This window comes from Zootoca vivipara, chromosome 1 (genome assembly GCF_963506605.1).
Source record: "Zootoca vivipara chromosome 1, rZooViv1.1, whole genome shotgun sequence".
Lineage (NCBI taxonomy): Eukaryota > Metazoa > Chordata > Lepidosauria > Squamata > Lacertidae > Zootoca > Zootoca vivipara.
The window spans coordinates 77,649,151-77,671,568 of NC_083276.1; the positions used below are offsets into that span (position 1 = coordinate 77,649,151).

The following is a 22,418-nucleotide window of genomic DNA, read 5'->3' on the forward strand; positions in this document are numbered from 1 at the left end:
TTAATAATGTCAGTTACATTTCAGTTATAATAATAATCTCTTAGTCAGCTACATAATTAATGATTTCCATTTGTGATGTTACAATATATAAATTTATAAAGTTTAATGGTAGCCCCCCCTTCTTGGGGGGGGATTGCAAGGATGATTTACCCTCTGTCATCTTTGTTTTTTGTTTGCTAATGATCCCCCGCTGTCATGGGGGCTGCCTCTATTAAGGCAAGTGGGACCAGAAGCCTCTGACACCTCTTTCTAGAAAAATAGCAGTGGTCGACTTCCAAGTAAAACAGAAACCCAGTTGAATGCTGCATATACATGTTACGAATACAAATGGTGTTTTGTGTGTGTGTGTGTGTGTGTGTGTGTGTGTGTTTTAAACCCACACAATTAATTCAATAATTGGGAGATATGGGAAACTTAAAAAGATATGGGAACTGAATATTGGCACACAAATTCTTCCCAAGGATTGGAATAACATTTGAGAATCATGGCCCTTAAAATCTGTTTCCAGGTTTTTTTTAAAGGGAAAACTTATTATAATTATTATACAGATGTTATCACACTCCTTTGCAAATATCAAAATTATTTTATTCTATATCACCTACTAATTGTTGGAGGGGTTGCAATAAACTTAGTACAGGTTATCATTTATGGTGGGAATGTCAGTTGGTGCAAGATTTTTGGAATTTGATAGAAACGTTAAATATTACTAAAGAAACTATTGTTTGTTGTCCAAAATTAATGCTACTGAATATTTTTGATAATACGTGTAAATATATTGGGAAAAGGGGGGTGTCTTATATACAATCTTGGCAGCACATAAAGTTATTGCAACTGAATGTAAAACAGCCCAGAATCTTACATTGGATACTTACTACTGCTCACTCTGGAATATAACTATAATGGAGGAAATCATGCATAAATTGAGATTTGACAAGGACTAGAACCTCCAGATTCTTTTTATGTGATTTGTCATTCCTTTATGACACAACAGCAGAACCATCATTTTCAAGACAACCCTCATCACAATCCTGGCAAATCTGGAAATATACTTTGTGGTCTGATAAAGTTGATAGTCTTTTCTAGGGCTTTGTTATTTTAACTCATGCAACTACTATTGTATATATTTCATAGTTTTTTTATCTTAATTCTTGGCTGTAGTTATATTAAGAAGGAATAATACTAACAAAAGCTTACCAAAAGAAATAATAAGTGGCAGATAGGAAAAAGGGAGAATAATAAGTGGTGCGTTGTAGGCTCTGTTTTGTATTAACAGCAGGTAACCATTCTGTTTAATATCACTGCCGAAGTTGGACAGTGGAGTATTTTAATAATCTGAGGGTGGACAGAGCTGAAGTACTTCATGAACGAGAGAAACCTACAAGGAGTGAGAGCAGATAGCAAATGTTTGCGAAGGGCATGTCTGATTCTTGTAGAACTGTGTTACCTAATACACATAGAGTTTGACATGGGTGGGTGTGTGGTCACATTTAAGCAATGGGTTTCCATGCATGTGCAGAGCCAGCTCACTTGTCTATTCCATGCGCTTTATAGATGTTCAAATCTGTTGTGAGCCTGGTAGTGGTTGTGGTTCTGGGGAGTGGTTGTAATTCTGTTAATTAAAATAACCACTGAGACAACCTAAGGGCAAACCTGTTAAACAGCATTAATAGATGTGAGAAGGCCGCAGACACCCTAAGCGGTCCTCAGACCCATCTCCCACTTCCTTAATGATCTGTTCCTGAATACCCTGCTTAGCCTGTTTTGAGAGAGGCTTGGAAGCCCCAGCAAACAGAAATCTCTTTATATAGAGGACAAGCTGACCACTTTAAGGAAAGGGAAATACACTCTATCTCTTAAGGCTGCAACCCTAACAACACTTACTTGGGAGTAGGCCACATTGAATTCATGAGCAGGCATTGTGCTGTGATTGTAGTCATTGAGAGTTTTTAAACCTAGAGAGTGGAATTCAGTGTCGTGCTATTACAAATGTTCCATCTGCACAAGCATTGAAGCTTGTCCCCAGCCACCCACTCGACGCTGCTTTTGGAATTCTTCTGAGCTCTGCACAGGCCAATTTTGGGGTGCAGGGGGATGACAAGGTGAACCCTATTGTGCAAGCAGAAGGCATGCGCAGGGCTTCAGCTGATGGAGTACATTAAGTGACTCCAGCCCAGAATACACACAGAGAGACAGAGACTTTTTTTTTTTTGCATTACTTGATTTTTCTCCCTTTGTCTAACTATTCTTAACAAAACTGTTCAAAAACAGAGGCACAAGTCTAGTTGCCTGTGAGTTCATTTTATTTTATTTTGGAATATCCTCTTGGAGGATGACGTCTGGTTCACTAGTAGTTTCTTTATAGTGGTTTTGCATGGGAGATGTTGGGGAATATTTCTAGGAGCAAGAAAGAGTTGCAGTACAATAGTTTTTTACTTGTTTGCTTCACAAACAGTTTTGCAGAGAAGAATAGGTAGTTAGTGCCTGTCACCTTTCAGCCAAAGTCACTTCCTCCCCTTCTCTCCTTTTTCCTCTCAAGTTGCTTGACAGTGAAAAGGAAACAGCAGGGGAAGAGCACCAGTGTGATAGGGCTTCACTGCTTGCCCAGCATTACCTTATAAAAACTAGTCTTGCAAATAGTTACTAGAGGCAGTTGTGGCCAGATGGGTGGCAACTGAGAAACTTTTACTACTGTACTTCACCCATCCCTGGACTTTACCATGATTCCTTGGCTTGTGTGCTTATTCCAGTGTAACCATTTTGCTCTCTACATTACTGCAATGGAGACATATGCCAACTTGCTTCTCTTTGTTACAACATCATTTCCCATGGTTTTCATGCTAAAAGAGTATCCTTTGTTTTAGTAATTATCATAGTTTGACTCTCCCTGGAGATGTGTGGATTTTATTTGGTTTCCAATCATTCTTCAGATTTCTGACAAGAATCAAATACCGATGGGTTACAACCGTATTATCTTCTTAAAACAAGAATTACACATTATAATTAAGACGAGGAGGAAAGCAAGAGTTGAGGAGGATTTGACTTTTTCAAACCACAAGTGAAAGACATGGGATTCAGTTTGCAGGATTTGCTCAGTTCAGATGCAATGGCCAAACCATGGTTTACCCATTGAGAAGGAAACATGCACTATGCTCAAGCATTCCATCCTTCTCTTGTGCACATCAGTTCCTCTTTCACTTTCTGTCTTGTGGTGGCAATAGATCTCTGTGAATCCCCAACAGTGCAGATTATGTTGTTGCAGCTAAACACAGATTGCTTCCAAATTGGAAGCCAGTTTGATTAAGACACCACAGTAAACCATTTACTGTGAACCGGGGCATGGAAAAAGGATTTGTTATGTGTTTTCTAAAGGGAAGAAGGAGAACATGAACCTGTAGCATGTTTCTGATGTCTAAACCAGGCATCCCCAAACTTCGGCCCTCCAGATGTTTTGGACTACAATTCCCATCTTCCCCAACCACTGGTCCTGTTAGCTAGGGATCATGGGAGTTGTAGGCCAAAACATCTGGAGGGCTGCAGTTTGGGGGTGTCTGGTCTAAACCATGATTGAATTCAACTACCGACACAGATAACCTGGTTCTGTTACCGGTATTGTACTACATCATCTGCATCATAATACAGATAAAATAAGGTGCACACTACAGACACTTCAGATGATGCAAAACATTAAACAAGCAACTAGATGCCATTCCCCTCAATAGGAAGTTTATATTCTAGTCTCCCAGACTACCTTTCCCCACTTTCCATCCTGAAATCAATTTTTCAAAGGATAATTTTTTTACTTGGCATACAGGGATTTTATTCAAACTTTGGAAACAGAGAAGTGATATAACATAGGAAAAATCCAGAAATTATCGTGCTTAGCTATTCATCTCCTCACATTTTTCTCACGATGTTTTCAGATTATTTTCTGATCTGAAAATCTCATGAGAGGTGGCCTTTCTTAAGAGATTTGCTATGTTTCCTGTGAACAGAAATATTACGGAATCAAGCGCTGGCCAAAACTGGAGTGAGGAAAGAGAAAAGGCATGTTTAAAAATATGGATTTATAAAGTAAACCATCTCTGGTATCATCATATGGGATGCTTATGAAACGCACACAGACACTTGAGGCTGCCTTCACATGACGGGCGGGGTTTCCTCTTCCATTTCACATGAGCTTGATTTCAAACTAGGTTAAGGCGTGTTTTTTGCTTTTGTCAGCTTAGCTTGAATTTGTAAATGACTTGCCATATCTATAGTGCCTGTGTGAAATAGTTAATGTGCTATAATGCCAACAGGCAAGAAGAGTTAAGTATTTTTTAAATTGTAATTGGCTCGGTTTGCATAGGAACAAGTTCAAGTCATTTCTTATTTTAAAATGTTCCAGGTACCATAAATATGCAAGGGAAAGTATTCCCTGGACTCATTTAATTTTTTAGGTGGGGTTTTTTAAAAAATGTGTGAGTGTTGTTATGGTTTGGACAGCAACTTAGCCGATTTCTAAGACTTTGTGGTAGGGAGGGTATTAAATGATGGTTTAGTTATAATGGAAAATTTGACTTGCAAAAACATTACAGGACGTCAGTAAATAAAACCTTTCACAAAGGTATGCTTGTTTCTGATCAGTTTCTAGTTCCAGATGTTGGTTCTGCTGACTCCAAAAACTTGACTAGGTTTCAGGAAAGTTGGAAAGGTACATTGCCTTTACCATCTGTACTGAATATACCATGCACATACTTGGAAGAGAAATTAATCTGAAATATGGAGCAATGCTCAGAAATCTACCCAAGCCAGAAATAATTAATCTGCAGAGTTTCATAGCAGCTAACACAACACCTTTTTCATATTTCTTATTCTTGTTTCATAAGACTCCTTGGGCATGGCATGTGTTAGACTAGTCGATACTTAAAATGTCTTTCACGTTTTAATTTAAACATTGTTGGGCATTGGAGGGTGTGAAATTGCATCATGTTTGAAGGTATATTTTCTTTTAAAAAAACAAGTTCTTAAATTTTCTTTTTGGGCCCAACACTTTAATGATGTTCAGGTTTGGGGGGAGAAGATCTGGTGGAAAGGGATTGTTCAAATGGTAACAATGGTATGAATAACAGCATGAGTTGTGTGTCAGCCCTTCTTTCCAAATGTCTTTCAAGTTGCTCTTTATTGGAGATGCTTCTGCATTAGCCCAGGAGCACTGATTAAGGTCAATTCATTCCTTATGGCATCGCTTCTCAGGGGTCAGGATTGCTTTGTATTTCTGGAACTACATGAAGGGAGATTCTAAATTTCCTTTTGTATTGTTGTTCAAAAATCTGAAATGCTGCTTTCAGTGCTACAGAGACTGTGGCTGTGGGGTTTCTGAGACGGTCTTCAATGAAACTACATGTGGCATGATTTCAGCATGTTTCTTTTGTATTGCACCAAATTGTTCATTAGAGATGAACGTAACCAGAATTGGAAATAAAAGTACATAAGGATAGGCATTGCCAAGCCTTCTCTTCTCTCCCCCTCCTCACCCTTTCATTCTGTCAGCACTTGTAGGCACTGCAGGCTGTCATTGTGATCCAGATAATCTCTGCTTTTATTAACATAAAACCTAGCCCTTGTGGCTTTAATGGGAAGTTTGAAAAGTCCTATAGTGGTGTATCCTGGAGGCACAGACACTAAAAACTTATTTTCAGGTTGTCTGATTTCTGAGCCTGTTTTGCTGAGATGCCAAGCTATTATTTCTTTTTAAATAAAAAATAAATAAAATTGAGAAGACCCTTGAACAACCAGGAATTGTTTCCTTAAAAATGAGAGATTGTGCAAGTGAGAAAATCCATGCTTGGGTGAGGGAAAAAATTGCTGTTGGCATGTGAAAGTTTTCTTGCTTTAAAACAACTGAACTGTTTTGTGTTTTTTATTTGGAAAGAAAATACACTGCCAACATTAAGAAAAACTATCGTGATGATAAACTGCATAAAATCAACAATACAATTATATCCCTGAAACAAATGCAAAATGCATCACAAATCAGTAGGGGTTTTGAAGGTGGTTGTTCTGTTTTCTTTGCAGTGTCAGTTTGGGGTGTGTGTGCTCAGTTGCCATTAGTCGCCTTTTGGGCGTACTATCATTGATTGCAATTGCCTTAAAGGGGAGAGGGACTGAACCGCCTGGATTTTAAATCACATGGGGAGCCTGTGTGCATGCAACAGGACCCCTACTTCAGCCCTTTCCACCACCCTCATGTAAACAGCAGGAAGGCAGAGCCAGCAAGGATGTGGACGGGAGACCCAGTGAATGTGGCACTGCTCTCCTCCCGATGAGATTTTAATTACATGAGGGGAGCATGCCTGCAATCTGTGCATCTGAATTCAGAAACTGCACAAGAGATGCATAAAGTGATGCATACTTGTCAGCCCAGGTCCTTTGACTTATTATTCATAATATTTTAATGAACCGTAGATAGGTCTGGCTCCCCAGTATGCTCATGTTTTCACCAAATAAATTCCAAAAGAAAAGAAAATTTTCACCAAACAAATTCCAGAAGAAACCTGGTTACAGGTAGGTAGCCGTGTTGGTCTGGGTCGAAGTAAAATAAAAAAAATTCCTTCAGTAGCACCTTAAAGACCAACTAAGTTTTTATTTTGGTATGAGCTTTCGTGTGCATGCTACTGAAGGATTTTTTTTATTTTACAAAAGAAACCTGATCATCATGATATGTATAGTCAAGAACCTATAGAGCCTAGAATTGAACTCTGCTGTTATGAGTTGTGGGTTTATGAATAGTGGGTGCCAGGGTTTAGGAATGCCAGATTCCCCTAAATTCCTGATAGGTAATAGAATTTAAATCAAGCCTCCTGAATCCCAGATACAGCAATTCAGTTGCTACAATAACCAGGCCCGCCTGATAATGGCAGCTAAGTATGAGTTGTTAACTTAACAAAGGCAAGGTGATAAGCCATTAAGAAAGGGGAAGCTCTATGTCAGACACAAAGGGGTGGAGCCCCACCCTTAAGCTCTGAGTTAATGGGCAGAGACAAAAGAGTTTAGTTTTTTAGGATTTTAGTTGACTGAGGGGTGTTCTAGGGAAACAGTCTGTTTTCAGTCTGTTAAATGTAGCAAGAGACAGAGGGCCATGGCTGTGGCCATGGAAGAAGCACGAGCCTCTTGGAGTATAATGTTACAGATAGGTAGCCGTGTTGGTCTGACGTACTCAAAACAAAATTTAAAAAATTCCTTCCAGCAGCAGCACCTTAGAGACCATCTAAGTTTGTATATGAGCTTTTGTGTGCATGCACGTATCTGAAGAAGTGTGCATGCACACGAAAGCTCATACAAACTTAGTTGGTCTCTAAGGTGCTGCTGGAAGGATTTTTTTTTTTTTTGGAGTATAATGCTTTGAGCACCACCATCAGCGGCTCAGGTTGGAGCGGCATGCAACATCTGCCATAGATTTCAGTGTTGACTGGAGTCTGCCCTGTTGTCATGGCAAGAAAGATGACCCCACTTTTAGTCCAAAACCTTTGCCATGCTTGGTGAATACTACGTACTATATTGTTTTTGCTTTCCGCACACTCGTATCAGTTTGTCTTCTAGTAAAGAGCAGGGCATACATGATGTAATGTAGCAGCTAAGAAGGTGAGATGGGAACTGTCTAGCCCTCAGATTTTGCCTCCACCTTGAACTAGGAGGCCTTAGGCAAGTACAGTAAGTCATTGTTTCTCAGCTTCATCTCTCCACCAGCCTCCAGTCCAGCAGTATGAGGAGGATGGTGACGTACTGCCATGTCCTATTTAAAACTGGAATACAGGCTCCATGGGGCCTTTTGACCCAAATTCTGACTCTCTGGAAACTGTGAACCCACACTTACTTTCTTAATCACAAAGGCTGGTTCTGGCTCAGGAGGAACAATGGGAAAGGAAAAGACCATAGTTCACAGAGATGACCATACAGGTGATCTCTCAAATATAGGAATAAGGAATGCAAGGGTGACCAGGACCTTTAGGCATTGACTAAACAGGTTGGCAGTAAATTGTAGAATAAATTGTGAATTTGTAGCCACTGTATGGACTTTTAAAGTAAAAAAAGGCACAGAAATGGCAGCAACACTCTTCTCATGGATTCCTTTGGGGGGGGAATTTTTGGATAATATGCTTATGAAGTACAATTTTCTGGAATTATGCTGTTTTTGGAATATTGCTGCTCCCTCCTCACAACCTACCTTCCTTTCTCTTTCTTGCCTTGATCTTTTTTCCTTTCTTTTTTATTGTTCTTGTTACTGCTTTTCGGGTATTGGGTAATGAACATTTAAAATGAAACTGTTGTTGAATTGTGTATAGGGCAACTGCCAAGCTGGTACCTTCCGGATGTCTGGAACTATAACTCTTCTAATCCCAGCCAGCATGGTGATACGGTCTGGGACTGATGGAATTTCTAGTCCAAAACACCTGGAAGGCAACAGTTTGGTGAAGACTGGTGTAGGGATGTAGAGTGGGCTTGGTATTGAAACTTTGCTACCTGCCTTGTACTTGTGTACTTAATTGCAGCTGGACTTTGTTTGCTTCTTTTTGTTTTCAACAAATTTAAACCTTTTAATTTCTCAGACGCTATATCTATGGCTCCTTTTTTCTTTGTAAAGGACAGGAACCAAACTCCGCTACGAGTAACTTCCTCTAAAACATTCACATCTGAAGCTGGAGCCTCTGGGCATGTCTGCAACTTTTCCAAAAAGGTTTTTTGTTTTGGCATTTACCAAAAAGAAAGTGAAATTTAGGATAGAAACCTGTATTCAGAATGTGGTTTGTTAGCTGTCTTAACTTTTGTGCTTTGGTAATTTTAAATTCAGAGGCATGCCAGAGCCCCTCTGGGCAATGAAAAACCAAGTCTATATGGCAATCGTGTTTCCTATTCCTATTGAGCTCCCACCATGTACTTGGAAAATAGGTTAGGATGACAAACATTGTTCTGTCACCTACTAGGGTTTTGATATATGTATAGGTGCCAGTGTAATGCAGCTTCTCAGCTCAGAACTGGGTGTAGGCTAAGCAGAAGAGAGAGCAAGTTTGTTTCCTTCAATGTATCAATATGCATGACAAATGAAGATGAGGGACTTTGATGGGTTTCTATAGAAATAGTGTATGTGAACTTCTTTGGTTGTTAATGTCAGCATGCACTAATGACTGGAATCGGTTGCCTGGATACTTGTGCTGACGTTGTGTTGAGTCCTAGAAGTGGAATTTTGGTGACGTCGTGGAATGTTTACATTACAAGCATCCTGAGCACTCAGGTGCAGATATTGCAACAGAAAAATGTACTAAGAGTAAATTTAGACGCAAGTAAAAACTCATGTCTTAAGGCAGTGGATCCATCAGTGTGCCGGTTGAGGTGAGGGTGGAAGAACCAGGAGTAGATGTTGAGACTGTCAAGGTGGCTGGCTAAGTGACAAGAGAATTTAGTCAAGTTGTTGAGCCCAAGCATGCAGTTTATCTGAGGGCGTAGCATTGGATAGGGCAGTGGATTGAGAAAGTGAACGAGCAAGAGAGGTGTGTAAGATGAGCATAGGCACTTTGGACAGAAGGGGACTATGGACCATGAGCGAAGTGGTCAGCAAGACTCCAGTGTTGCTGTGGGTGACATTTCTGTGCACACTTCCATGTGCTTCAAGAATATAATAAAACTAGAAAGCTTTTTAATTGCTTTATATTTTCATTATGCACCTTTGTCCACTTGGCCAGAGAATGTGTTTTTTTGTTGTTTTGGACAATGTCATTTTGACATTAGTCTCTCCAGGGAAATAAAGTAACTTTGTCCAAATGAAATAGTATATAATCAGAGTGCTATATTTCGTTGTAAATAATAATGTTAGCAGTAACAAACTGTAGGTTGCCAAGTAAAACCAAGATTCTGAAATAAATCTCTCTGGTTTCTGAAACCCTATAATTATTGCAAAAAAACTTAACTTACACAGTACAGAAAATGTATTTTTTACGAGAGTCCTTAAAATGTGCAATTCTTGCCTGTGCAAAACAAACCCAAAACTAGCTGCCCGAATTTTATAACACTCGACAGAGTGATGCTTGCTTGTAAAGTTGGGGGAGGGATGAATTTTGTTATTTTTAAAATTATTATTGATACACACTAATCAAGGGAAATGTGTTTTTGGGTTACTTTTAAATGATGGAAAACTTCTAGTGGCACAGAAAGATGTATTTTTCAAACACCTTTTTTCAAACAACATGCCCCTTCTTTATACATAATATTGCTTCATTTCTGGGTCTTGACTTTTGCATTGTGGGAAGGGCGAGGTTATTCTCTTGTTTTGATTTAATCATTTACTTGTGTTTTATCTTGTATTTTATTCTGTGAACTGCCCTGAAATATTTTGATGAAGGGTGGTATATCAATTTTAATTATTATTATTATTATTATTATTATTATTATTATTGTAAAATTGCAAAAGCATCTCAAAAGAAGACAGACTGTAAGCCCCTCCCCCATGAAGTAACTAGTATTAATTTACTGTTATTTTTTCATGAATGCTTATAGGGCTTATTTCTTCCATTTTTATAGCCATTATTAAATATTGTGTGAGAAGGGATCCCAGCTTATCTGAATCCAGTGGTATCTCCCCCCCCCAGTCTGTAGTGCTTTAAGTTGCTGTTGGAGAAAATGTAAAAAGCTTCATATTGGATTGTATCCAGTGAAGTATTGCACTCACAATAATGTCTTTCCATCCCTACAATGGAACTTGCTTTTCCCTTCTCCTTCCCTGTGTGTCTGCCTCCGTCCCCCGTCCCCCATCTGCTTTGGTGTTTCCCAAATCTTCCAGAGCAGATTTGGGGAGTACCACCCCAGCGGGAAGGTGAATGGCGTTTCCGTGCGCTGCTCTGGTTCACCAGAAGTGGCTTAGTCATGCTGGACACATGACCCAGAAGCTGTCTGCGGACAAACGCCGGCTCTCTCGGCCAGTAAAGCGAGATGAGCGCGCAACCCCAGAGTCGTCGATGACTGGACCTAATGGTCAGGGTACCTTTACCTTTTAGGAGAGGAGAAGGGACGCGGGTGGCGCTGTGGTCTAAACCACTGAGCCTCTTGTGCTTGCCGATCAGAAGGTCGGCAGTTCGAATCCCCACGACAGGGTGAGCTCCCGTTGCTCAGTCTCAGCTCCTGCCAACCTAGCAGTTCGAAAGCACGCTAAAAAGTGCAAGTAGATAAATAGGTACCTGTACCTTTACCTTTACCTTTTTAGGAGAGGAGAGGTAGGGGATGTTCCATTGTGCAAGCAGAAATTGTTAATGAGTGCGGTGACTTAAGTCAGGGAAATGTTAGGGGATTTTTCTTTTTCCATGGGACCACACACCGAACTATGCAACTCTTCATAGACAGTCTAAACTGAGTAACAGTTCTGGGGGGGGGGGAGTTTCCCATTTTTCTGATAAATTTGCTACTAGAAATTTTGTGGGGGAACTGTATGAGGGCTTCTGCCTTGGTGCTGAACTTATCAAGCTCCTTTTTGAGTTAAGTTTCCTTGATAGAGGTTCAGACTGTCTTCCTGTCTTTGCTATACTGTAGTATGATAACCCAAAACAATGCTTGGCGTACATAAGACTGTCACTAAAAATAATTCATATTTTGAGATGGAGGCATGGATGAAATTGCTCTACAGGAGGTTGTATATAATAACCAGCTTAAAGTATAGGCTGTTGCAGTTTAAAGAAGGGGTGAAAAACCAGACTCTGACATCTGTTGTAGCTCTGTGCATAAATGATTCTTAAAATAAATTTTAATTTTCTCTTTCTCCAAATTTCAAACATTGTGGACAACATGCATAATAAAAAAGTGAAATGAAACTGCCTTGATTGATAGCTGAGATGTTTTGAGTTTCCCCCCCACAAAATTTGTGAATAGAAAAGATGGTGAAATGGAGAAGACATTGTGGGTTTTTATTGTTTGGGGTTTTTTTAAAATGCCAAAGAAATGTACTGTATTTCCACCCGCTGCCTGTGAACTGAATGTAGGACACTTCTCCCTCTTTCTTTTGTTAATGTAGCAGTGTGCATTTCAATAGTAACTTATGCTATAAGATCTAAAAAGTATTTTACAGTCAATAAAGCATTACCAGTGGCAGTAGATAGTTATATGATTATACCCTTTGCATATTGTGTTTCTAGCCATAATACAACAATGAGCTTTGCAGATTCAAAATAGATGACACAGAATAGGGAAAACATAATTTTAAGGCCTTTGACAATTCCTAATACCATTTGGAAACTACAACACAAGTCATAGTGGTTCATGAAGCCTAAGCTGTCTTTTCAAACATTTTTATTCTACAAAAGTGACTTGCTGTAGTCACAGGTTAGGCATAAAAAAAGAGGAAGAAACAGGAACTGAGTTTCTTTGACTACTTTTTTGGATTAATTTCACACCTACATTTTTTCCCCAGGAGGGGAAGAAAACCCTACTATGCCTCTGTGTGCTTGCGTGTGGGGAATTCAAAACACACACACACACACACACACACACACACACACACACACACTGTTCCAGGATGAAAGGAGTAGTCCCTTTCTTTAGAGGACTATATCCGACAAGTTTAAACTCAGGTTAAATACGAAGGTTCATTGCATTAAAATCAACATTTAATCTACCTTTTGAAGTTAGTGATCAATGGATTTCAGGTGTTCTACAGTAGTAGCTGCCAGTGGAACAGGGCTGGGTGCAAAATGCAAAGTAGTCTAAAGATGTTTTTGTTAAGTAGTCATTCCAAATAATAAAAGAAGCTTCTCCCCTCCCTGCTTTTTGAATGGCTAGGGGTGAAGTCCTATGCATGCTTCCTTGGAAATGTTGCATTGAATGCCGTGGGTCTTTGTTTGAAAGCCCACTGGTGGCATCCCTGAAGCAGGCTCTTCTGAGGGTAGAAAGGGGGCAGGGCTGGCCCAGGATCCACTGGATCTTAAACAGGCCTCAACTCACCTTCTGTGGATACAGCATTGGCCCTGTGGCAGGGGTGGGAGTTTGGACTGAGCCTTAAGACATACATGTGAATGGCTGAGGCTTTCTTCAAAATGTCACCTGTTCTATGTATTTGTCACTGTAACAAGGTAGATTAATCTTGCTGACTTAGGTCTGATGAAGATAATATATTTTCCAAAACCCTAAAAAGTAACCTCAAACCTCCCCCCTTTGCTCTGTCGCTCTCCCTTTCATATCAGAATTACACCCCCACCCCCACCCCACACAAATCCTGCTTCCATCAGTATCTCTCTGCAATCTTTCTCAGGCACAATTCTCCTCCGTGGAAGGTATTTGTCATTCAGGGGCCACTGATTGATGTTTGGCTGCTCCACAATACCTAAAAACCCTTTCCCTTGGCGACCCACCCATATCCAAGCATTTTTTGCTTGGGAATCCCTTTGGTGACTGAGGTCAAGCCTGTCAAGACACTGTATCCCATAAAACCTGAAGACTGGATGGTAGCCAATTTCTTATTCAGTTATATCTCCAAGTAGGTTATCTTATGCATTGGAAAAATAAGACACCATACCAGTTTTGTCTGCAAACTGTAGTTTTTAAATGCAAATGGGGGTCTGAGTCTCTTTGTAAATGCAGATGTGTTCTGAATAGGCAGCTAATAGGTATGAGCATGTATCTCTGATTACCCCGAAGGCATAATAATCCCAGTCTTGTTTGCAGCAGACCACATCCTCCCATTTGTTAAAATTTATTTTTCTTGTGTCAAATAAGCTTCATTTTCCACAGAGAAGAAACCAAGCATGTGTGTGGCCTTTCTGCATGGTGACTTGAAAAGAAAAGTGCCCTTCTGCCACAGTCTCCACCTTGTGCCATGCCTCTCCAGCAGCATTTGCCTATTAGGGACGTTTGGAGCTTTTCCAAGTGATTATGCAGTTGTTAAAAGTTGAGAAGTTATTCCTTAAGGCTATGCTCCTGCCGAAGGGCATAATATATTTTCCCAGCACTGAAACAGATAGCTATTTATTTTTTTGAACCAGAACATTTGCCCAGCAGCATGGATGAATTGTAAGAGTTGGAAAGGACCTTCAAGGTCATCTAGTTCAGCCCCCCCCCCAGTACAGGAGTCTGGGTAATGCTTCCTCTGTCTCTAAGAGTCCTGAAAGTAGACAAGAATTGACAGGTATGGAATTCCAGCAAAACACATTACAGTCATCCATATTCATTGCTGGAGTCCGCTTTGAGAAGATAAAAGGATTTTCACCTTTTATGCATAGGCCTGGCTCATCATGGACACAAGTATTTGCCATGTTAGATGCGTGTTGGACCACACATCAGGAAGAAAATGCGTCAGCAAATTTATGGCTTCTCGTTATGTTAGCAGACAGAAATGAATGTGGAGCACATATCCACATAGCAGGCTTTATCAACCATCTCCAATTTGCTATTGTTTATTGTTCCAAAGGCTTAATGTCTCTCTTCTGGTTTGCGTTCTCAGTGCCCCTCAAGGATAAACTGGATGTGGCTGAAGAAGGGCATAGGGCCTTGTAGCTGTCATGTGGATCTGGAGCAAAACTCCCTACTCTGGTGTTTTCCTTTTCCTTTAGGGAGCTTTTCTATGAGCTTCCCATGGAATGCTGGGCTGTGTGCAACAGTACCTTGGCATTGGGTACTGAATGCCTGTAGAAGGGGCAATCCTTTAGTGTGGGCATCTTGTACTTCTCTGAGTACGTAACTTTTCATTTTGAGTATCTCCATTTCCTTATACATGAATGTGATTCTTTTCTGTACTGCTCAATCCTAAATGCACAGACAGGATGGAATAGAAGTATTTAACCCGCTTTACAGCTATGAAATGCTATAAGGAGCTAATATACTGTAGTTTCTTGATACAAATGCTACGCTACCCCAAAGACTTCAGTTTCAGCAGAGCATGTGTTGTGACAGTGTAACTGCATCCTTTCTGCTTGGTTTGCAAAGGAACCGGATATTTATATTTTCCCTGAAAGATTAGCAAATGTGTTTTGGTACAAGTTTTAGTAGACTGAAGCCCACTTCATCAGATGCATGATGTGAAATATTAGTTGGCAGGTGTATAAAGGAGAAAATTGTAAGGTGAATGTCAAAAGGCAATAAGGAAAAATTGAGTCTAAAACAATTACAGCTTAAATATATGCTCAATTGGCATTTTAATAGTGGGATATTGGTGAGGATTTACTCAGCATTGCTGAGATGATTGTATTAACACCTATGGCAGGGAACCATTAATTAAAAGCAGTCATTGATAGCACAGATATCCTGGCATTGAAAAGCTAATCAACACATGATAAAAGAGCTAAAATCTTTTGTCTCTGTTTAACCCACAAGTGATGGCATTGAATTTATTAATGGATTGTAATTAAGCTCATTTATGTTATTCCCCCCCCTTTTCCAGAATGGATACATTAAGGTCTTTTACGGCCTGCCCTGGGAAGTTAAAATATCCTCCCAAGCACCATTTTCAGTGTCTGATTTGTGTCATTTACTCCTATGTGGAGAGACTGGCCCATCTATTTTGTGTAGAATGCAGCAGGGCATTGTTGCCAGGCGAAGTCATAAATCACACTGGAAGATGAGCAAGTGAATGAATCACTTTGTTGCCAGGTGGTAGGGAGAGGGGAGGTTGTCTATATGCAAATATAGCCACCCCTCTAAAAATTTCCCGTTCAGATTCATCAGAAGGGGAAAAGTACGAAATCGGAGTCCATTGGAGTCTTCCTACCAAGTGAACTAAACAGTGATAGATCAGATGGGATCAAAATGACTTTGAAATGTTATTATGCTACAACTTCAACAAAACATGCGCAAATGAAAAAGCAACACATGCAAAGCCATTGGTTCTTATGCATTATGGTCTCTTAGCTTGCAAGCTCAGGTGACTTCCAGTTGCCTCGTGTATAGGTCAGACCATGGGCCAGATATTTCCTCCTGCTTTTAGCTAGTTTCTCAATCCCAGGTCTTCCCCACTCCCTGGCACTTTGTTCTTCTTCCATGTGTTTCTCCTCCCCCACCCCTGCCATGCATCCTGTATCTAGCCAATTACAGCCTTTTTTATCTCTCCAGCCAGCTTGGGGTGCTTGTTTTTGATTGGATTCCTAGATCTTTGTCTTCTTGGTGATAACCTCTCCCTCAGTTCTTTGCCTTGCTATTCCAGACTGATAAGCAAATTTGGTCCCACAACACAGCAGACTATGTCACATCTTGCTCCTTGGTTCCTCATTTAGACGTTTCTCAAGCTGTCCTTACCCCAGACCCCACGTTCATCAACATTCTGTTTAAAACTCTTGCCTAAGCAACTGTATGTGGTGTGCTTGACTTATGCTTATTCTGCCATAAGTGCGGTTAATCAGAAAGGGATTTATTAGATATGTTGCTCTATTCCTTGTTGTTGTTGTTGTTGTTGTTGTTGTTGTTGTTGTTGTTTAGTCGTTTAGTCGTGTCCGACTCTTTGTGACCCCATGGATCAAAGCACGCCAGGCACTCCTGTCTTCCACTGCCTCCCGCAGTTTGGTCAAACTCATGTTCGTAGCTTCGAGAACACTGTCCAACCATCTCATCCTCTGTCGTCCCCTTCTCCTAGTGCCCTCCCAGTGCTCTATTCCTACACACGCTCTATCACTTTCTCATTCAGCCAGCTGCACTTCTTATGGTTTAAGGGGCAGTTTGCAACCAACAACGCATGCATATATACACTACCTTGCAGTCTTCCCCTTTGAATGCTTCAGAAAGCGTTGCCAGCCTAACCTAATATGAAAGTGGCTGCATATTTATGTGGCAGTGTTTCTTTTTATAAACTTGCAAAGCTGCAAGATTCCTTAGGGGCACATCTGCCCTTCAAACTACTGCTTTTAAGCAGGGATAATTGCCCTGGTGGTCTCCAAGGAATCCTAAGGCTGTAATCCTATGCACACTTACATGGGCGATGGTTCCACTGAACTTGGTGGGACATCAGAAGGAAACCAAACTTGGATCTTTCTGCTAAAGCTGTTGCAGCTACCGTGTTTCTCCGAAAATAAGCCATACCCCGAAAATAAGCTATACCCCCAAAATAAGCCTTGGGGCCTATAGATAACCTTGTAGGTTAAACTGTACCATACTTAATAAAAAAAAAAGACATCCCCTGAAAATAAGCCACCGTGTTTTTTTTTTGAGGAAAAATAAATATAAGATGGTGTCTTATTTTTGGAGAAACACGGTAGAGTGCTGGGAATTCTGTACGAAATGGTCAGATGCTGTCTTTTATGTATAGTGTGGATTGATAAGGTTGCAGGGTTTTTGTTTTGTTTTTGTTTTTAAAAAATATATACATGAAGTAGAAGTTCTATAGGTAACACTAAGCCGAAGATGTAAAAGAGAGCATGGACTGAATATTGGAAACATAACCATATGATGAACATCAGTACAAGGCCAAATGCAAAACAAAACAGTCATGCATAATTCTTATTCAAGTCCTGAATATTGCAGTCAAAATATTAAATAATCCCAGTTATAAGATTGTATTGCACTATGAGATAAAAGTTGCATGCCAGAGCACCCACCTTCATTTTTAAAACTCATTTTCTGATACTTTTTGTGGGTTTTTAAAAAGCTGTTTGTGTTATATTTTGAACATTTCCTTGTGACTTATATCGAAGACAAAGAATAAATAATAACAATAATAAATAAAAGTGATTTGATGATAGTATATCTTTTATTGTGGTATGTGTATTGGAGTTCACTACCAAAAATTTGGATCTCAACTCCATGCATGTTAGGAGTCTGAAACATCAGCTGAAGCTACAAGCCTCTTGTGGGGAAGTCAGCAATTGATTAGTAAAGACATCTAGCAGCTGTTGCTCGGACTTGTGGAATTTCTCGAAGGGTTTGAAGTGACAAATAATTTGCCAGAGAAATGTTCTGTGTTGGATTACATTAGAAAGCTGCTGAACTGAACAGATCCTGAATGAAATATTGCTGTTTGTAACAGTTAGTGCCCTCTTCTGGAATATTGGTATTCCATTAAGTTAATTACATTTGTGTTAACTGCTGTAATTGGTAGGAAACAATCTAATGCTGAGGGGTCATCCCTTTGTTATATGCAACTATCTAAATAAAGACAGTCATGCTAATGGGTATCCCACTTTATTATACAAGGTAAGGTAAAGGTAAAGGGACCCCTGACCATTAGGTCCAGTTGTGACCAACTCTGGGGTTGCGGCGCTCATCTCGCATTATTGGCCGAGGGAGCCGGCGTACAGCTTCCAGGTCATGTGGCAAGCCGCTTCTGGCTAACCAGAGCAACACACGGAAACGCCATTTACCTTCCCGCTGTAGCGGTACCTATTTATCTACGGTACTTACACTAAGACCTGCTTTCAAACTGCTAGGTGGGCAGGAGCTGGGACCGAGCAATGGGAGCTCACCCCGTTGCAGGGATTTGAACTGCCGACCTTCTGTTCAGCAACCCCTGGGCTCTGTGGTTTAACCCACAGTGCCACCTGCGTCCCCGTTATACAAGGTAGTGTGGTTAAAGGAATTGGTATTTTGCAGGACATTTTTTTAATTGATGTAATACACTTGCATATTATGAAAGTTGATTTTTAAAAAGCATTGCTTATTACACGATTTCCAACAGCAACCATTATCTGTTAAGAAGCATCATCATAAATACTTTTCATTCCCGTTTACAGTATCTTACCAGAAAAAATAAATATATGTCCTAAACTCTGATTTCTACCAGTTAAAGCTGGCTTATGCTAATTAATTAAAATTTAGCTGCTTGATCAGTCATTGGAGCTTGCAGCTCTGTCAAACAACTTTTGCAAAAAAAATATACAGTCATACCTTGGTTCTGGAACGCCTTGCGATTTGAACGTTTTGGCTCCCGAATGCCACAAACCTGGAAGTAAGTGTTACAGTTTGCGAACTTTTTTTGGAAGCCGAACATCTCACACGGCTTCCGCGGCTTCCATGGCTTCTGATTGAGTGCTGGAAGCTCCTGCAGCCAATTGGAAGCCACACTTGGGTTTCTGAACGTTTTCGGAAGTCGAACGAACTTCTGGAACAGATTCCGTTCAAGAACCAAGGTACAACTATAATGTATAAGTAACATATGTGGCTTTAGTTGGTCATCTCCTTGCATGAAGCAGTCCCAAGTTCAGTCTGTAGCATGCCCAGGTAAGACTGGGAAAGATCCCTGTTAAAAACCCTAGAAAGACATTGCCAGACACACAGTACAGTACTGAACTAAATGGACCAATGTCCTGAGTCAGAAAAAGGTGACTTTCTATGTTCCTAGGCAATCCTTCTCACCATCTGCAGTGGTATCAGAAAAAAAACCCAGTGACCTAAGTATGTTCCTGCTTGAAAGTAGTGACTGATTTAGATGGCACTAATGAACCTTAGAATGGTGCATGCAAGTTACGTCTTTGGAGGCAGGGTGGATTTGATTTAAATCAAACTGATTTAAATCACGATTTAAATCACGATTTAAATCACTAGTCAGTAAGGCTTGATTTAAATCATAGTTTTCTACATAAAGACTAATTCTTGCTGGTATAACTTTAATATGCAAGTAGATGAAGATTTTTAGAATAACAACTTTTCATATTAGTTTTTTATCCCCAGTTTAATAGGTTATTCATATTTGGACAACTTTACTGTTGTACTTAGGAAGGAGAAAAATAATCATTACTTTAATAATAACAATTTAAATAGATTTATTCAACTGAAACAATAACATTACAGCATATGTTATTTGCTTAAACAAACATCCATGTTTGTTAACTAATTTGGCTAAACAAAAACAAAATATATATATTTTAAGAAAGTTAGACTGTCAGCCCAGCCTACACATGAAAAACTTAAATACTGTCCACTCCAAACAATCAGAAAAATATTGTTTCTATTCTATTCACTGAACTTCTTGAAACTTAGCACTGAAGGGATTAAGGTCTTTTTCTCAACTCTGTTCATGTTATAACATTTTTGCTGTGAAGAAGAGGCATTTGATCTCTGTTGAGTCAAATTCAGTTTTGAGAACTGCAAAAGTAAACCAAGCATCTGTGATAATATCTTGTAGGCAGAGAAACTGCCCAATAATCTTACAAAAACCTCTGGAAGAGCATGACATTGTGAATGGATTAATGGAATTTATTTACCCCAAAAATTAAACATATACAACCTTATTCTACATAATTAAAAAAACTAATCTTTATTTCATGATGGAATAACCTTTGGATGGTAATATATTTTCCTCAAAAAGCATTTTATTTTTAAAAAATCCGATTTAAATCAAAAAAATCGATTTAAATAAAAAAAATCCGATTTTTTTGATTTTTTTTAAAAAAAATCATTGATTTTTATCCACCCTGTTTGGAGGTTTCATGAACTTTTATTAATTATTCATTTCATTTCTATACCACTTTATATTCTTAAGAAAAAAGTCTCAAAGCGGTTTGTTGTTGTTTAGTCGTGTCCGACTCTTTGTGACCCCATGGACCAGAGCACGCCAGGCGCTCCTGTCTTCCACTGCCTCCCGCAGTTAGCTCAGACTCATTTTGGTAGCTTCGAGAACACTGTCCAACCATCTTATCCTCTGTCGTCATCTTCTCCTTGTGCCCTCAATCTTTCCCAACATCAGGGTCTTTTCCAGGGAGTCTTCTCTTCTCATGAGGTGGCCAAAGTATTGGAGCTTCAGCTTTAAGATCTGTCCTTCCAGTGAGCACTCAGGGGCTGATTTCCTTAAGCACAGAATATTAAAGGCAGTAAATGTCTAGAGGAAGTGTTCTTCTTTTACCAAATGATTTCAAAGTTTGTTGAATGTTTAAAAACAATATAATATGTGGCATTGTGCTAAAAGCCGTAATAATGCCAAATAACAAATACTTTACTTGAATGGAAATCCCAAGATGTTATATAGTGCTTAGGCATCACTGCTATGTTTTTAGAAGTGACGGTTTACCAGACATAACACTTTATTTTTCTTCCTTTCCATAGCTTCTCCCCTCCTGCTTTTTGCTAACCGGAGAGATGTCAGACTGGTGGATGCTGGAGGAGTGAAGATGGAATCAACTGTTGTTGTCAGTGGCTTAGAAGATGCTGCAGCAGTGGACTTCATGTACTCACAGGGTGTTATTTACTGGACAGATGTGAGCGAAGAAGCCATCAAGCAGACTTATTTTAACCAAACTGGGAACCTGGTGCAGAACGTCATAGTGTCAGGTCTGGTTTCCCCAGATGGCTTGGCATGTGACTGGATTGGGAAAAAATTGTACTGGACAGACTCTGAAACAAATAGGATAGAAGTTGCTAATCTCAATGGAACATCTAGAAAAGTTCTCTTTTGGCAAGACCTTGACCAGCCAAGAGCAATAGCCCTGGATCCAGCTCATGGGTAAACATCCCTTCTTTAAACTTTTTGCATTGGTTTGCAGGATTATGATTGTTTTGATAGGAATTTTTTTGTCTGTACAAAAAAAATATATAATCTCGTTTAAGTTTCTATTTTCTCAAGGTATTTTTCTCTGAACATACGTTTAGATTTAAATACATCTTGTGAAGGAATGGCAGGCCGTGGAAGAGTGCCATGACTAAAGTGCCAAAGAAAACGTTAAAACAGTCTCATTCTTCCAAGTTAGGCTTCTCCTAAAAGCCAAATGTTATGAATTCTTAATCTCCAGTTAACACGACCAGTTAAAGGTGTTTAATGAAGTTTTGTGTATAAAAGTGCAGTAGGTTCAGTTATGCAAATTTTAATGAGTAGCTCAAATTCATCGAATGGCTCGTGGTGTCTAATGCTTTGTAAGCTCTAGCAGGTAAAAGATTTTTTTAAACAGAGGTTTTGCTTACCTGGCACATTCCCCCCCCCCCCCCCCCCCGTTTTTTGACAAATGTGTGCTGGGCTAAATGGTTAACTGTTACAGATCATTGCGCTAGCACCTTAAATGCATTGTTTTGTAACATGTGTTACAGTTGGTAAAAGAGGCAACCTCAGCTTTGACAAGGTTGTAATATAAATGAACAGAAGGGTGGAAGAAGTGTGAGCAGGAAGCCAAACAATTAAGTACTTGAGTTGGTTTCAATTCAGATCCAGGTCCATCAGGGTTTTCTAACTTTTTGGTTCAGGCACAGAGCTTAAAAATAGTTCAAGGACACTGTTAGATACTCAGATATATAAGCTAGGCACCAAATAGCTAAGCAGAATACCTAGTCGCCATTTTTGGGCCAGACAGCTCCTATTTTTCATTATGACTTTTTGGCTCCTGAAATTCATTCTGATTGTGCAGATAAAATATCCTGGATAGAATTCTACAGGATGTGTTGATAATGTGTGAAAACAGTCAGGATCCAAGGATCCCCAGGCATGCACTTCCAGATGGCGGAGACGTCAGGCGCTATCCTGGCGCCCAGGCATCTTCACTTGGTCGCAAGTGGCCAATAGC

At 39.8% G+C, this 22,418-nt stretch overlaps 1 protein-coding gene across 4 annotated transcripts in view; it reads left to right on the forward strand.

Annotated features, from left to right (window-relative positions):
* The window catches only part of LRP5 (LDL receptor related protein 5), a 188,315-nt gene that overhangs the window by 86,555 nt on the left and 79,342 nt on the right, over positions 1-22,418 (forward strand). For all 4 annotated transcript variants that reach the window (XM_035130338.2, XM_035130349.2, XM_060276620.1 and 1 more), the window contains one exon: positions 20,974-21,370. In XM_035130338.2, coding sequence (XP_034986229.2) covers positions 20,974-21,370 — 397 coding nt within the window. The remainder of the gene's footprint in view (positions 1-20,973; positions 21,371-22,418) is intronic.